Here is a 16,645-nt window from a genome sequence, read left to right as displayed (position 1 = left end):
AATGATACGTAAACGTTACACCGTGGGGGATCCCATCGGTCAGCGATAGTCGTGTGTGTGACGTTATATGTATGTTGCCACTGGAGACATAAAGAGAATGAAATGTGGTTTCTGCCCTTGGAGAAGTTTACAGTTGAAACGAAGCTGAAGGGGCTCCTGGGTGGCTCCGTCGGTTAAGCGTCTGACTTCGGTTCAGGTCTTGATCTCATGGTTCGTGAGTTCGAGCCCCGCATTGGGATCTCTGCTGACAGCCTGGAGCCCGGAGTCTGCTTTGGATTCTGTGTCTCCCTCTCTCTCTGCCCCTCCCCGCTCATATTCCCTCTCTCTCTCTCTCAAAACTAAATAAACATAAAAAACAAACAAACAAACAAAAAAAAAAACCAAGCTGTATTTAAGCCCCGTCTCTCTAAGCAAATTCCAACCATCCTTCATTCCATAATGATAGGCATTGTGATGTGACTGAATGTTGGTAAACTTAGCTTGAGAAAGGCATGAGGTAAAAAAAAGCTTTTATCTTGTCACCGGACCACCAGACCACATTCAGCTCTGTGCCCCTTGTGTCGTCCAGAAGGAGAGAACGTGGCATTTGTACCATCAATCTTAACTTTTTCCTGAGAGTGTTTTCCCCACCCCCATTGTAAGGAAACTGCATGGGCTATTAATATTCACTCTCCAGTTTTATGTCTTTATCCCAGCACCCAAATGTGGATATTTTCTGCCTGTTGGCTCTATATCTGCAGTGGAGTTATAGCCTCTAGAATAATAACACAACAGAGAAATAACTTCTAAATCGGGCACCCTCCGTGTAACTCTGATTGCCTTTAATTAGGGGGGTAAATCACAAGCTAAAAAGAGTAACAGACTTGAAATCACTTAAAAATCAGAATAATCAACCGAGAAAAAAATGTAGTCTCATAAATCTAATTTTTAACTACAGCACAATAGTTTCTTTATTCATTAAATAACTTTCACCGCCCCTCCCTGTTTCTCGGATTGGAACTCTAACGTCGATTAGGAGAATTGCCAAATATCTGTGAAGTGAAAGACTTTCCCTCCGCCCCTCCCACTCCCCATAATAGCCTAGAACATATAAAACTGAAAAGTCACCGTTCAGCCCAAGAATTAGGTTTGTGTGGCCATAACTATTATTGAGAGTGATTTCAAAGGCAGGTTAGGGGAGAATTAGGCCAGCTGGGGAAGAACCCTTTTTTTTCTTTTCTTTTCTTTTCTTTTCTTTTCTTTTCTTTTCTTTTCTTTTCTTTTCTTTTCTCTTCTCTTCTCTTCTCTTCTCTTCTCTTCTCTTCTCTTCTCTTCTCTTCTCTTGTTTTCTCTTGTTTTCTCTTCTTTTCTTTTCTAGCAGTGTTTCCCTAGAAATAGAGAGATATAATTTGGCACATTACAAACTACTGCATTCATTTTTCATAAACTCCACCTTTAAAAATAGCAACACTTCAGGAGCATTGATAGCACCAAAAATACAGCCTGCTATTTATTGTTCCAAGGCTTGGCTTTTCATGGTTTTTGAGAAAGGACCAGATTTGAAGCAATGCCATGCATGATTTTTTTTGTCAACCTAATATCCAAAGAAGCCTATAAATACATATAAACAGATTATTATTTCTCTTGGAGTGAAGAAAGAGCTTCTTTCTTGGTAGGCATCTGCCAGATAAGTGAGGGGGGAAAGGAAATATGAAAAACGTGTGGCGGGGAGAGCAGCCGTGCGAAATAAGGCTGGACTGGCGGTGCCCAGAAGACTCCTTTCCAGCAGGTATCCCCTGCAAGCCGGGCAGAATTTTCAAAATCTGTTCGCTCCTATTCCACACGAAGAGTGGGCTCTATCAGGAGCCGGATCAGGGACGTCACGGTGCATGTCAGCTGCCAGAGCGTGAAGCCGCGTTTGTAACAGAGAAATTAGTGACGTTTCCTTGCAATCATGAACCAACATGTGCTGGGCTCATTACAGCTCTCTGCGACTGCTCACATCTTGAAACTCTCCATTGACCCAACTGCGGAAATCCTGTTTGTCTGCCTCCTGCTTTCTCCCCCAAAGAACAATAAATAAACAAGCAAGCAAGTAAGTAAGTAAATAAATAAATAAATAAAACAAAGCAAATTGCAAGGCTGGGCTTGTTTAATGAATGTGATTTGTTTTTGTTGAAGCAAAGGCACACACGAGGTTTCAGAGGCTGTCAGCTCGGTGCTGGGTTTGTGAATGATTTCACGCCCCACGTCTTTAAGGGGTTTAATAATACGGAAGGTGTCTGCATTTGCTGGTGATAACCTGTCCAAAGGCATTTTCCTTACTTTCGTAGGTTCCTAGAATAAAAATGACCTTTCAAGGTAGGTGAGGCCATCTTTCTGACTTCAGACGGAACTCTGTCTAGCTTGGGCAGACATCAGAGACTCTTTCGTTGTAGGAAGAATGTCCTCACCATGGGTGTTGCCTTATCCCTCCCTTTGTGACTCTGCCCCGATCCTAGCTGGGGTCTTCTTGTCATCTGAGAAATGCCTGATGCCTAACGCTGTAACCTGAAGCTCTTTCTTCTGCCTTTTCTGTTTGAAATGCAGTCTCTTGCACTGCATAGGCAAGACAGTTTTTGGTGGAATGCCTTTCCATTCATTCACCTATGACAACGTTACACCAAACAGTCTTGCCGTCTTTATATTAGGGTGACTTCCCTCCTCTATGGAACTTCCCCTTGTTCCCCCCCCCCCCCGCCCACCCCACCGCCCTGCAAAAATAGTTTGTCAAGATAGATTGAACATGATTTTTCCACAGTTCCTAGCAGGAAGTGATCTTGATAGAGGCGTTAGCTTAGATGTGAATTTATTGGAGTGACTGTTTGAATATGTAAATTAGTAGTATGATATTATTACTTAGTAATATAGAAAAAAAAAGGGCCTGGAAAGAGCTTGATTCCCCGGAGAAAGAAACTTTCTGAGCACGGATAGTAATACTTTCTCTCCATTTAGATGCAGTTGGTGGATAATATTACCCACATTAATTAATAATGACATATTAGTTAACATATTGCCATCAGCAGGTGGCTATTTGAGCAGGGGTGAAAATGGCACATGCTAAAACAAATTGTTGTACCCTAGAGAAATGTGCAGAATTATTCTTTAAAAGAGTCTTTTAGTGATGTCTAGAATACATTTTTTTTTTTTTTTTGGCACTTAACACAGCTGTTTTAAGAGCTAAAACGAGGGGTGAGGCTGGAGAGGTGGAGACTAGAAAGGCAAAACAAAAGACCGCACAACTGATTCAACCTTTTTCAAAAGCTGTTCCAATTAGAAAACAAAACGAAACAAGTTAACAGTCGAATCCAAGCGGCACGGTCTGCCTGTCACATCAGACATCGCGTTGGAAGACTCACGTGTCCTCATTCTTCCCCTCTGCACTCTCTTTCTTCCTCCCCTGAATGTATTCTAGATCCATCAGGGGATTTGGGGCATGCGGCGACATATGGGCAGGAAGCCATAATCTGTCGCTGGCTTTCGGTTTCTGAGGACTCTCTGTGACAAAGAAGGGGTTAAAACTGTCAACGCCTATCACAGCTCGGTGATAATTAGCGTAACAGCAATCCCAGAACGTCGGCACAGATGACCGCACGACAGCAGGCAATTTCTACGAGAGGGGGCTGCTTCCTAAGAAATCGTTCTCCATCTCTTTCCAGCTCGTGTATGACTACGCTTTTGAAATGCCTACGTGAAAAAGTGACTGTGTGTGCCTACAGACGATTCTAAGGATGACTGTGAATCTTTTTTCTATTTCAGAAGGTGCATTTTGAGTTAGCAGTTGCAGGTACAAGTTGAATAGATATGTGCCCTCTGAGCCCGAGATTGGTGGCCTTTAGCATGTCTCCAAGTGTTGCTGTTACTTCTGCTACTAAGGACGCTCCCGCGTAGTAGGGAGCGAGGTGACGTCAGGAGACAAACTGTTGCAAGATATACTTTCATTTATTTTTTTTTGCTTTACTTGCCTGTTCTTACAAGAAACATAAAAGGGGGGAAAAAAAAGAACAATGTTTTTAAACAAGACAAATAAGACTTGGGTCTGAAAAAAATTACATTTTTCATTTAGTAGCTTCAAGGAGAAAATTGATAGGTTAAAAAAAACCCAGAGACTTAAAGCTGTTTTTTCAGGGGCACCTGGGGGGCTCAGTAAGTTAAGCGTCCAACTTCAGCTCAGGTCATGATCTCATGGTTCGTGAGTTCGAGCCCTGCGTCGGGCTTTGTGCTGACAGCTCAGAGCCTGGAGTCAGCTTCAGATTCTGTGTCTCCCTCTGTCTGCCCCTCCCCCACTTACTTTCTCTCTCTCTCTCTCTCTCTCTCTCAAAAAGTAAACATTAAAAAAAAAAAAACTAATGTTTTAAAAGTCCATTTGATAACCAAAAAGGACAATTGTGACTTAAACATAGGAGCAGCAGTCAGTACAGCATGTGACTCTTGAGCTCAGGGTCGTGAGTTCGAGTCCCACACTGGGTGTGGAGTTTACTTAAAAGAAAACTAGGAGCAGAAATCCATGATGCACTAGGGGAAGAATGGGTAAAGGAGAACCTAAATAACCCCGATATGTTCAAATCCACAGGTCCCCATGGCCGGCATCCTAGAGTACTTAATGAATTGGCCGAAGTCATCACAGAACCGCTAGATATCATTTTTGAGAACTCGTGGAGGACTGATGAGGTGCCTGAAGACTGGAAAAGGGCATATTTAGAACCTTCTTTCAAAAAAGGGACATGGATGATGACCCTGGAAATACTCATCAGCTTAACTTTTTGCTTGGAAAAATTCTGGAATAATCAACTTAGTATACTGGGTAACTAACTTACAACAGCTAGAAATGAGGCAGTGAAACATCACATAAAGAAGAACTGAGTTCAGTTTTGAGATAAGGTCTTGTGCATACTTTGGGAACTCTCCTGTCCATTCTCCGAATTCTTGGGGGGAAATAAATGAGGTTGGCTGAGGCATTTGGGTGATAACTGATTGTAAGTGTAATATAAGACACAGAGCAGGTTTCTGGCATTAGCTCGCCATTACGTCGTTTCCACATTAGCCTTTAACTTGAGAATTAGGAGCTTTCGTTTTATATTTTAACATACATCTTCTTCTCGCTTCATATAGGACCATGTTTTCGTGGGTTGAGATTTTTTTTTTTATAGAATTCAATATAGAATAGTTTGGTGATGGAAGTCTTATTTTAAGGTGCTTTTTATAGTCATTTCATATATAGGTAGAATCATAAAGCTGATGAATTAAGGAACATCACCCAGGGAAGACCAATTTTTCTAACTTCTAGTTTTAAATTTAACCTGGCTAAAGTTTAGACCAGTAACAGTGTCTTGCCCTCCCAGAAGCCCGGCTAGAGCCAGCTCTGTAACTTGATAGCTAGTTTCCTCACTCCCTGGGGGCTGCCAAGGCCAGTGTTGTGTCCAATCCCACCTCACTCCCCAAGTTGCTGATGTCAGGCCTGTGGGGGGCAGGGAGGTAGACCTAACCACTGGCCGCATAACCACAGCCAGAAAGGAGAGTAGAAGGAAGTAGGGGAAGGAAATGAAGACAAATCTGGAATATTCCTGATTCTTACTCTTCTTGCCTTTGGATGTCAGTAGTTTTATTTCCTGCTTAGAAAACACAGCCATGTTGATGGGATCAAAAATAATTGAAAGGAAGTTATCAAAGAAGACACAGATATACACAGCAGGCTCCCAGGGCAGGCAGCTTCTGAGAGCCCCTGAGCAGTCCTGCATTACAGAATCTTTCCCACACTACTTGGAAATAGACACGATATGTAAGTTTACATAGCATTGTGATTCTTAAGAGTAGGAGACTCTCAAAGGAAAAGCAATTAACATTCATTTTCTTCCTGGTGCATACTGGTCCCTAGGTGAGCAGTTAAGGTCTCCAAGGGCATTTTTATCACAGTACTGCTTTAAAAATCTAAGGTTTACATAGTTTATCTACTTCTAGAGATTAATTTAGACACTGTAAAATCAGTCTCAAATGCAACGCAAGGAGATTAAGCTCAAAAGCATGTGTAAATTGTCCTTTAAACTCTATGTTGCTTGCAGATAAGTAAGGATCATACTCCAGTCAACCTTTTCGTCATTTTTTCTAAGGGAAACAGAGTCTTTAAAATTTCCAAGCTAGATTTTGTTTTGTTTTGTTTTGTTTTTTTAAGGAGTGGGAGGTCTGTATAGATTACAGATATAATTTATTGTGATAACAAATGGCTTCCTCTTCACGACCTCATTTCCAGGTGCAGCATCGGTGGTAGATTTCACAGATGTACATCTACATGCATTCTTTGACCTGTTGCTAGAAAGGACCCAATTTCTGAAAACTCTGCTCACCATGGGCATTATGATACAATCTATGGCAACCGGAAAAAAAAAAAAAAGGTGGGGGGAGGGGGACTCTGGTCATTTAAAGTTTTATTTTCTATTTGTGTTATGTCTAACTTCAGTTATCTTGCTACATTTAAATCTCTTTGTGTCTGCTGTTGGAATCTGAAAATAATGATTCTCTACCTAAATTAAGAGTCACAATCTAGAATGGTTAACTAGCCAATGGACTTGTAAGACTTCTCACCTAAAGCCAGAGGAAGAAAACTTTAAGTAGGGAAATATTAAAGGCAGCTCATTAATTCTTTTGCATTAAATGAAGATCAGGTAAGCGTTAAAATATAAGAGAAAGGAAGGAGTCTTACCATGAATTATACCTGGAGATAATTACTCTTAGGATGAATAATTATTTCGTAGCATTTTCTCTTTTATCTAACATTTATGATATCTTTAATATTTTAAGATAAGGTAAGTAAGGGACAGATATGTTAACCGAACTTGAGGAGTACCTTGATTTGTATTTCCTAGAACATCAAAAGATATTAGTTAGAGACTTTTCTTTCATAATATTGAGGATATTATGAATTTGGAGGATTATAGCAAAATTCCTGTTCAGTTCATCTTACAACAAAATTTTGTGGAGTGAGGAATCAGCCTTTTCTTGACTTAGGTAATGCATAATGTGAAGGGCTCCCTCCCACTACAGGAATTTAAGCAAATTAGAACAGCTGTACTCAAGCAGTTTCTTAGTCCAGAGAAGTTTACAGCATCTTGTGTTGTGAAATCAACAACAAAAACAGTAAGCCTTGAGTTTTTACTTTGGAGCTCCTTGGCTCTTAGTTCAAATTTTGGAATCATGCCGATGGCCTTTTCAGGTGGTGAATCAATTTAGAACATAAACTATAGTGTAGCATGGGGAATGGTCTTGAACGATTATTGAACTAATCAACAGCTTTTTATCCTTGTCCATAAAATAGGAAAAATAAATACCTTCCATAATTCCTAAGAGGCTTATTAGCATTCTGCACCAAACATCCACAGAGTTCCTGGCCCAGTGCTTGACAAATAGGTACTGAGTGCCTTCCTCTCTTCCATTTTTTACTCTGTGATTTCCTCTTATATGAAAGAAACTACCTTAAAACTGACTAGAAAACTCCAGCATAAATTGACATGTCCTTATTGCTGCCTTAGACCCACTGAACAAGGCCCCTTTGCTTTCTTTTAGAAAGGATAGAAAGGTTACAGTGGCCACTCACAGTAGGAATTCAGTAAATGTTTATTGATTGAATGAAAAGAATGTGATTTTTTTAAAAACAGCAAATGTGTAAGGCCAGCACTTTTCAAGGCTGAGGAAATAGTCCCATAGACACATAGGAAGGTATTTCTTCAACTTTCTTCTTTTTTTACAGCTTTAGATTTATAAATTTGGTGTATAGGTTAGTGAGTAGTATATATGATTTTGTGACTGTGATTTACAAATTAGGAGTGCAAATGGGCATTTCCCCGTAGATTCTTCTGGGATAAATCCAGCAAGGTACCTGGCAGATGATGGCAGATCAACAAACTTTTCTATGTGAGGAGAAACCAGATGTACCAGTGACTAGGAAGCACCCGCCAGAAAACTGAGCTGAGCCTATCTGGATTATTCTCTGGAAAGAGTCTGACTGCTGTAAACAGGTTCCTTGCCTGGGCATTGAAGAATAACAAAAAGAGAGGTTAAAGAAAATTACATTTTTAGACAAAATATTTGGTTTATATAAATTCTTACATGTAATATTAAATTAGGTATCAAAACATCAGGGTCAGGCAGGTAGAAGGTTTCTGAATTTCAAAGTAAAATAGGGAATAAACAATAGGATATTATATCCAGAGACATATACAGGAAATGAGCAAGAGCCTGACCTTAAATTGCCAGTTCTCTGTTCAGACCAGGGGCCAAGTAATAGGCAATGCTTAGAAGTCAGTTGACAACTTGTGCTTTGACCAAAGCATCTTTAATGACAGATGCTGTATTAAACAAAGTAAGTAGTACAGCACAGAGCCAATCAAATCAGCTAGGTTTTCTCTTTCTGAAGTTTCTAGATTCTTTGCAATCTCAGTGGTCATCGGTTAGATATTCCTACATCAGATGTTTTACACTATCAGATTCTTTGATTAGAAAATTGTCGTTAACATCATATTGTTAACCTCTAGGATATAAAATCAAATTTCTATTCCGTGATCACTGTGACAGATATTTCCATGAAAGGTACACATAAAAAACAAAACGGTAGTAGTCAGAAAAATGAATAATATAAATTTTTATTTTTAATTATCAACTTTGATGTTTTTCTTTCAATTTTTTGAATTCCTGGAAATGAAGTTTTATTTTTTATTGTCGTTGTTGTTAAAAGATAACTTTTAGACGAAAATGGGAGGTTAAATTCCACATTAGGAGCTGGTGGTTTTTTTTGGTTTTTTGGGGTTTTTTTTTTTTGGACAATTTGACCAAAATTTCTTTCACTGATACAAAAGGAAGGACATCCACTTGTCAACATTAAGATGAGAAGTGTCTTCTATAGATGTATTCTGTATCATGCCCTTTGTCAGATGAATTTCTCTTTATTATTCCAACAATAAAATGCTGACTTGAACATCTTCAGGGCAAAGTGGTGTGTTAATTGGGGCAAATGGTAGAAATTCTATTGCAGTTGTTGCCCTGGTCTCTGAGACTGACAATAGTCTGAGATACTTTTTGGGTTACTACAGCCATTATCCATTGAGAAGTTCTGCCCATCCAGAAATGCGTGCATAGGTCCAAATAATCCACATGTGTACATCTACATAGCTGAGCACAGATTCATTCTAAATAAAAGCTGCAGTTTGGTTTTTGCAAATGTAATTGCAACTGACACCTTTTTTCCCCTTTCATTAATTGTCTTTAAAACGGATTATATGAGAAGGCTCTATTAAAAGCTTAATTGGAACAGCATCATGAACCGTGGATTGTGTGCCCGTGCAGCGCTGTGATTTGCAAACATATGTCCGCTCTTCAATAAATGTTATGGCTTTCACAGCGGTTCCGCCTTGGCCTCTTTTGTAATCGTTTACATTTCGGTGAATGGCGTAGAGTATGTGTGTTGTTTAAATTGACGATATATAAATGTTTACAGTAATGTAGCATTATGGGTAGCATGGGAAATCAGAGTTCCAACTTGAAAGACAGGAGAAAGCCAGGCTCCCCACACACCATGCAAAATGCAAATAAATCGTTACGATGTGTGCTCGGATGCATTTGTGTGATTGTTATAGACGCGTATGTCGTGCCTTTCTCCTCCCCCTCCTCCCCACTTCCAACTAAAAAAGTACTCCCGAGGGTGATAGCATGCGATTTTGTGCCAGTAATTGTGCTTCACCAGAGTAGGAGGTGGGTGGCGGGATCTATTAGGTGGCAGGCTCCCACAGCCTTGAATATCCATCACCCACAGGTTGTGATGCATCCACAGACAAGTGGCATCTCAGGGATCATTAGATCTAGAGTCTACCAGACTCAGATCCTGGCCTCACTGCCTTCTGGCTTCAGGATCTTGAGCAAATGGAATAAATAAATATAGACCTTAGCACGATAATTAGCACATGATAAGCAGGCCCAAAACATCAATTACACACACACACACACACACACACACACACACACACACACGCATATATATATATATATATATATATATATATATATCAGTAGTAGCATTGTGGGTTCTGTATAAATGGCACCACGTGTGGTATGTTTGGTGATGATGAAGGACTGTTTTTATTCCCACTGAATTCAAGGTGAGCAGAATATAAATTTAAAGCAAGCAAGATGCAGGGTAACTATTAGGAAGAAATATGTAACAATTAGAATGTTAGAAGTGAAAAGCATCCTAGGATAACATTATCTGGTTCAGACACTGGCGAGCCCGGAGTTTGTGGCCTGACGTTTGTTCTCCCAGACCCTCTAAATCCTGGCTTTTTGTCTCAGAGTCTGGAAAGTCTACCTAAAGGGATCCGTGGCATCTTCAAAAGAGACCCATCTCTCTAGACTGGCCTTAATTTCAACTTAGCTCCGTAGTTTTTGAGACATAGCCTCAGAACACTTTTACTCATATGCTAAAAGTCCAAGCAGCCCCAGGGCTCTGCAGGGGCCAGCATCACATTATGAAAGCCTCATCTTTCAGCTCTAAAATCTTAGGCTTCGAGTCTTCCTTGGTCTATCAAGCATATTTAGAAAAGTCCATGATATTGGCAGCCAGCACTAGAATGTATTTTTTTTAATGGGGAGTTGCATGCATGAAATAGAAATCCCAAGTAAGGAGTGTTTGGTAAAAAAACATGGGATGGTTTATATCATTAATAAAATCGCTTCACATAAGGCAGTTTTTAACGTCTTTCATCTGAAACTGGAAAATGAATACCTTCTAGTCTCATTCCAGGCCATATGCTGCTCCACTGAGGATTTTTTAATTTAAAAGAGTACTCTTGAACAATTTTAAATGAAAAATTTACCTTTTTTCCCCTCCTAGAGTTACCCCGGGACAGAGTGTATTCGTGTAATTATGGACACTTTTTTGGCCAACTTCCTCCACTTTCAAATCTCTCCATGTACCAGTAACAGGATGTCTGTGGAATCTCATCTGTTTCTTGGTTGAATAATGAGCACCGATGGTGAACTGTAGATCTTCAGCATGCATTCTTTTACATCCGTTGAGCTCGATCAATTTAACGTCCACTTCATTTTGGAAATTAGTCAACGTAACCACATTTACAAAAATAGCCATTTCGGGTGAAGAATATACGTTTCATTTTTTCTAAATCCTGACCTATACATCGGAAGCCCTCAATACAGCTTTGGTTTTCCTGGTGAGTAGCTGTCTAGTCCCGTGCTTTTTATACCTTCGCTGCTCTCTGGTCTGTAAATGTGTCCAGGGCCCAGCATCACGTAGACACAGCCACGGAGGGCTTAGGCGACAGTATCTGTACAACTTCATGTTCTTCAGCAGAAAAGTCATGGAGTGACACGGTCTGGTTTTTACCGTGGCTTGCACGAGGCTCTGCGCTCATTTGATTTGTCCCCACTAGTGTTCCCCATACTTCCGTAGTTCCTCTGTATTTTGGGGGACACTGCAGGTACTCAGTGACATTGACATATGAGTGAAGGACTAAAGCCTAAGGAGACCGAACCCTGAAGTTGTGCCAGTTGGTTCTAGCAGGGCGTTTCCTGGTTTCTGAGAACAGGGAGGAAACCTGTGGCCTTTGTGTTTAGAGGAGAGCTTGCCTTTCACCTCAAAACCCTGGAAACCCAGCTTCTCTTTATCAGAAGTTCACCTTGGGGTGGGATTTTGTTGTTTTCAGAGCCTCTGACTTTCCTGTTGTCTTTTGGATAAAACTATAAATGCAAATAATTTATAAAATAAAATTTTACAAGGGCACCTGGGTGGCTCAGTCGGTTGAGTGTCCGACTTCGGCTCAGGTCATGATCTCACTGCTTGTGGGTTCGAGCCCCGCATCGGGCTTTGTGCTGACAGCTCGGAGCCAGGAGCTTGCTTCAGATTCTGTCTCCATCTCTCTCTGCCCCTCCCCTGCTCGTGTTCTGTCTCTCTCTCTCTAATATAAGATAAAACACTAAAAATAAAATTTTACATACTCATTTAGGTTTTCTTGTGCCAGCAGGTATTAAATATGGCAATTTGTGAAGGCACATGAAAATACTAAAATGACACGCTTATTTGAATTACAATTTTCTTTTGGCCTTATTTTTGTTTTAATCTGAATTGTGAGAGGGGTATCATCTATTCCTGCAATTAAAGCTAATAAAATAGCAATCAATTCCTGCAATTAAAAATAATCAAACTATGTTTAATGTATTCATGGCATCCATGCGAGCGTATGGTATGCTGCTAGACAAAATGCGAACATATCCTGATACCTTCCCTACATAAACATTAACTTCTCTCTTAGATTGCATTTTGGACACGCTCCCCTTCTAGCTATATTTAATGTAAATATGTGAACGCATGATTCTGTCCCTGGAAATAGTTATTTCTTAAAGGTTACTTCTCCTTTCTAACCCATACGAAGGCCAAAAAAAAAAAGGTGAAGAAATTAAGAAGTGTCGGTCCAGGATGTTCGGATCTGGGTTTGAATCCCACAGAGCTGCTGAGTATTGTCATGACTGCTTACCATGTGAGCAGAAACCGGCAGGTGTACGGTGGTCACATGCCTTGTCTTTCTTTGGTCCCGTGGATGTGCATGCATCAGGTGGCAGGCAGGGAAGAGCATGAATGTTCTGGACTCACGAGACCCGGGCTGCAAATCACAACCCCTGGCACGTGGCTCAGTAACCTTAGGTTACTGAGTCCTTGCCAGTCCGTTGCACCACCAGAAAAGTGAGGTTGGTAACACCCCCTCAAAGAGGTCCTGTGGAAGGTGAACATGCTAACGAGGAAGAGAACCCACAGAGGGTCTGGTGTTGGAGAAGTAGGAGTCCTCTCCACAGTCAACGAGGCAGTGTCTTTGGCAGGTGGGAAGGGGAGGCCTGGGCCAGAGGGGAGGGGTTTCCGACTCCTGAGCTTGAATTGTTTTCAAGATAAGTCAGAAAAAGAGCTCGCATTCCAGAATTGGTGACAAAACAACCACATTAAACAATACCATGGCGGGGACACCTCAGTGGGTTAAGCATCCAGCTTCGGCTTAGGTCACATGCTCGTGGTTCTCGAGTTTGAGCCCTGCCTGGGGGTCTCTGCTGTCAGCACGGAGCCCCCTGCGAATTCTCTGCCCCTTTCCCACTTGAATACGCGTGCGCTCTCTTTCTCTCTCGCTCTCAAAAAAAGTAGAACTGCCAACACTTAAAAGGACATTTAACGTGTGCCCAGGACAGTTCAAGGCACTTTACATGTATTTTCTCCTTTAACCTTTACAGTCACCCTGTGAGGTAGATACCATCATTATTCCCATTCTACAGACGAGGGAGCTGAGGTAAAGACGGATTTTGTTAATTAATGGCCACACAGCCATTAATTGGGAACATTGGAATTTGAATCTCAACAGTGTAAGTTTAAGCCTGTCCTCTTAACCTGTATTTATGTTTTATGGGGCCAAATTTAACATGAGACGAAACGTGAGGGTGACAAATTAAGAAGTAGGAGAGGGCAGATTGACAAGAGCGGGGTTTGTCCTACAAGAGGGTGTTTGGGAGGTCAGCAGACTAGGTGAAGAAGGTAGGAAATACGTTGCATTTCGTCAAGTCTGAGATCCAAGAGGGCAAGACCACCAGCGTGTGCCCTTGAGCAAGAGGAAGTCCTCCAGCCCAACTCTTACACGGCATGGTTTTCAATTAGGATTTTGTTCTTCTTTGTTTTAAAAAAATGTTTATTTATTTATTTTGAGAGGCAGACAGAGAGAGAGAGAGAGAGAGATCGTGAGCAGGGGAGGGGTAGAGAGAAAGGGAGAGCATCCCAAGCAGGATGCAGGCTGTCAGTGCACCGCCTGACTCAGGCTCCATCCCAAGAATCGTGAGGTCATGACCTGAGCTGAAGTCAAGAGTCGGACGCTCAACCGACTGAGCCACCCAGACGCCCCTCAATTAGGATTTTTGTTTTCAACTTCTCGAAAGAACTAGCTTAGATATATTTACACACAGATGTTTATGATTTATCACTCAGACATACATAAACATAAAAGATCACTAAGTAAATGTGAGGTAATCCTATGAGGTTTTTTTTAGACAGTCTTCTGAATCACTTTCGACTCAGGTCCCTCCAGTCCCTGCTCCTGTTGTCCCCATGGTGTCACCATCTGGCCAGCAGGAGCCCTGTCGATGTAGCCGCCCCGAGCGCCTTGTCACTTCTGGATCTCATCCAAATCAGTCTATGAGTTTGGATGCGGGCACTTTTGTTGATCTTACCGGAAGTTGTCTGCAGGTTTTCAGACAGGAACCGATTCTTTCCTCAAATGGTTATGAAATGGTTCGTCAGCCGAAATGTTGTGGGCTTGTGGCTTGGCAGTCACGTCCCCAGGAATGGCAGCCACATTTGCACACGTGCATACGTGGCCACGACCTCACTCGCTGCTGGTCAAAATCGACTGTAGTTCTCCACATATTGTTCTCCACCCTGGTTTCATACGTGTTTGGGAAAACGTGTGTCCATGAAATACGCTGGTCTCTCAAGTTACAAGGGGATTTTGCCCGCCCATCTCATTTTACCTTCTGCCCTCCTACTCTGTTGATAATTACGTAGCAGTAATTTTGTCTCAAACAAAATTCGAATGACTTGGACCCAGAATAAGAACGTCTTTTGTTTCTTTTTGTAGTTGAGCCCGTGCTAGCGTTGTTCTCCAGCGTGTCTCTGACGTGATTTATCCCACAGACACATATTACATATTGGTAATACTTGGCTTACTGAAGTCTGTGTTACACGGACATCGCTGGCTTGTGGGAAGTCTTTAAACAATGATTTAACAATTATTTTATAGAATTTAGCACCTTGCCCCAGGGAATGATAATAATTTATTTGGGTGTTTTCATTTAAAAAAAGGTGTTATCTTTGAGTATAGTTGACACATGATGTTCCTATAGTCTCAGGGGGTTCAACATAGTGATTCAATTTCTCTTATGTGTGCCGCACTGGCCACCGAGTGTAGCTACTATCTGTCACCATACAATGGTATTATGGTATCATTGACTATATTCTTTACGCTGTGCCTTTATTCCTGTGACTTATTTGTTCCATCATTGGGAGCCTGTATCTCCCACTCTCCTCCAGCCATTTTGCCCATCCCTGTACCCCCTTCCCTCTGGCAATCATCGGTTTGTTCTCTGTATTTATAGGCCCGAGTCTGCCTTTTATCTGCTATTCATTTGTTTTGTTTTTTTAGATGCTACCTATGAGTGAAATCATATGGTATTTGTCTTTCTCGGTATGACTTATTTCCTTTAGGATAACACCCTCTAGGTCTATCCCTATTGTGGCAAATGGCAAGATCTCCTTTGTTCTGGCTGTGTAATATTCCGTGTGTGTGTGTGTGTGTGTGTGTGTGTGTGTGTGTGTGTGTGTGTTGGGTATTTCAATTTTTAATAATGATGGCTGATGATAGAGCACCAGTATACGTGCCTACTGTTGGAAGTAGGGGTTTGTTCTCACTCAGGCTTTAGGGTAAGAGAAACTCTCTCTTGTAATTAGAATTCCACGTGACAGCTAAAACTTTATTATTTGGCCTTTAAATATTGGAATCCTGTGAAAGTGTTTGGAGTTTCTAAATGTCTCCGGGAGTTTGGGCTCCCGTTCTTTGTGCTCAGCATATGTGCGGTATAGTGGAAAGAGGGCGGGGCCTTGAGACCAGGAGGAAAGAAACTCTAAACTCCCTACTAGGTGACCTTATGAAAACAACAAAAACCAAACACCGACAAACAAAAAAAAACCCACAAGTACACTCACAAGGCAGATCAAGTTCTATACAAATTCCGTTGAAGCCTCATAATAACCCAATAAAGTAGTTACTGTTCCTGTTCCATTCTACAGGTCAGGAACTAAGGCTCAGAGCTAAATACCTTAGGAAGTTCACTTCACCTCTGCTATCCTAGATGTCCTTAGAATTTGTGAGAGGAAGACCTCCAGTGGGCACCAGTCATATTATGGATACAGCATATTGCATATTATCAGGTGCTTGAAATGGAAACTAATTTTTATCACACTGATTTAAATGGCCTTTTCTTCTCCCATTCCCTAAAGAGTGTTAAATTGCCATTTGAAATCGCCTTATGGATTCTGAGAGGAAAATGAGCATTTTGGAATTTTTAAAGCCCCCCCCGCCCCACCTCCAATCCATTTCGGTTACACAGATTGATTCTCCCTGTTTTGTCTTAAGTGACAATGTTTAAAAGTTGTTGGGTTGTTTGTTGTTGTTGTTGTTGGTTTTTTTTTTTTTTTTTGGCTTGTTTTTAATTAGAAAAATGAGTAAGCAGCTTTATACCAATGCTCGGTACTTTCTACTCCCTGGAAATATTCTCAATGATGAATAAACTGAAGGAATTTAGCGGCCAGATATTTTTTTAGTGGGCCTCTGGGTGAGACTACATAATATCTTCTGTATTTTAAAGAATCATAACTATCCAGTTGGATACATAACAAACCATAACTTCCAATAGTCTTATCTGAATAAAATTCCAGTGTCTGCATGAGAAATACTCCTGTTGGAAAATTATTTCATTGCCTCCACCGAATACAAAATAGGGTAATATTTATATACATGTTAAGACAAGTTTCTGTAATAATTTGATG

The 16,645-nt window shown here is 41.0% G+C and overlaps 1 protein-coding gene across 1 annotated transcript in view; it reads left to right on the top strand.

Annotated features, from left to right (window-relative positions):
* The window catches only part of SAMD5 (sterile alpha motif domain containing 5), a 51,095-nt gene extending 46,441 nt beyond the window's left edge, over nt 1-4,654 (top strand). The window contains exon 2 of the mRNA XM_047101483.1: nt 4,592-4,654. Coding sequence (XP_046957439.1) covers nt 4,592-4,654 — 63 coding nt within the window. The remainder of the gene's footprint in view (nt 1-4,591) is intronic.
* Nucleotides 4,655-16,645: the final 11,991 nt, after the last annotated feature.

The sequence above is a fragment of the Lynx rufus genome, unplaced genomic scaffold (genome assembly GCF_022079265.1).
Source record: "Lynx rufus isolate CCGP_SWC_20201006 ecotype Redwood Valley unplaced genomic scaffold, mLynRuf1.p SCAF_6, whole genome shotgun sequence".
Taxonomy (NCBI): Eukaryota; Metazoa; Chordata; class Mammalia; order Carnivora; family Felidae; genus Lynx; species Lynx rufus.
This window is presented reverse-complemented; position numbering and strand designations above follow the sequence as displayed.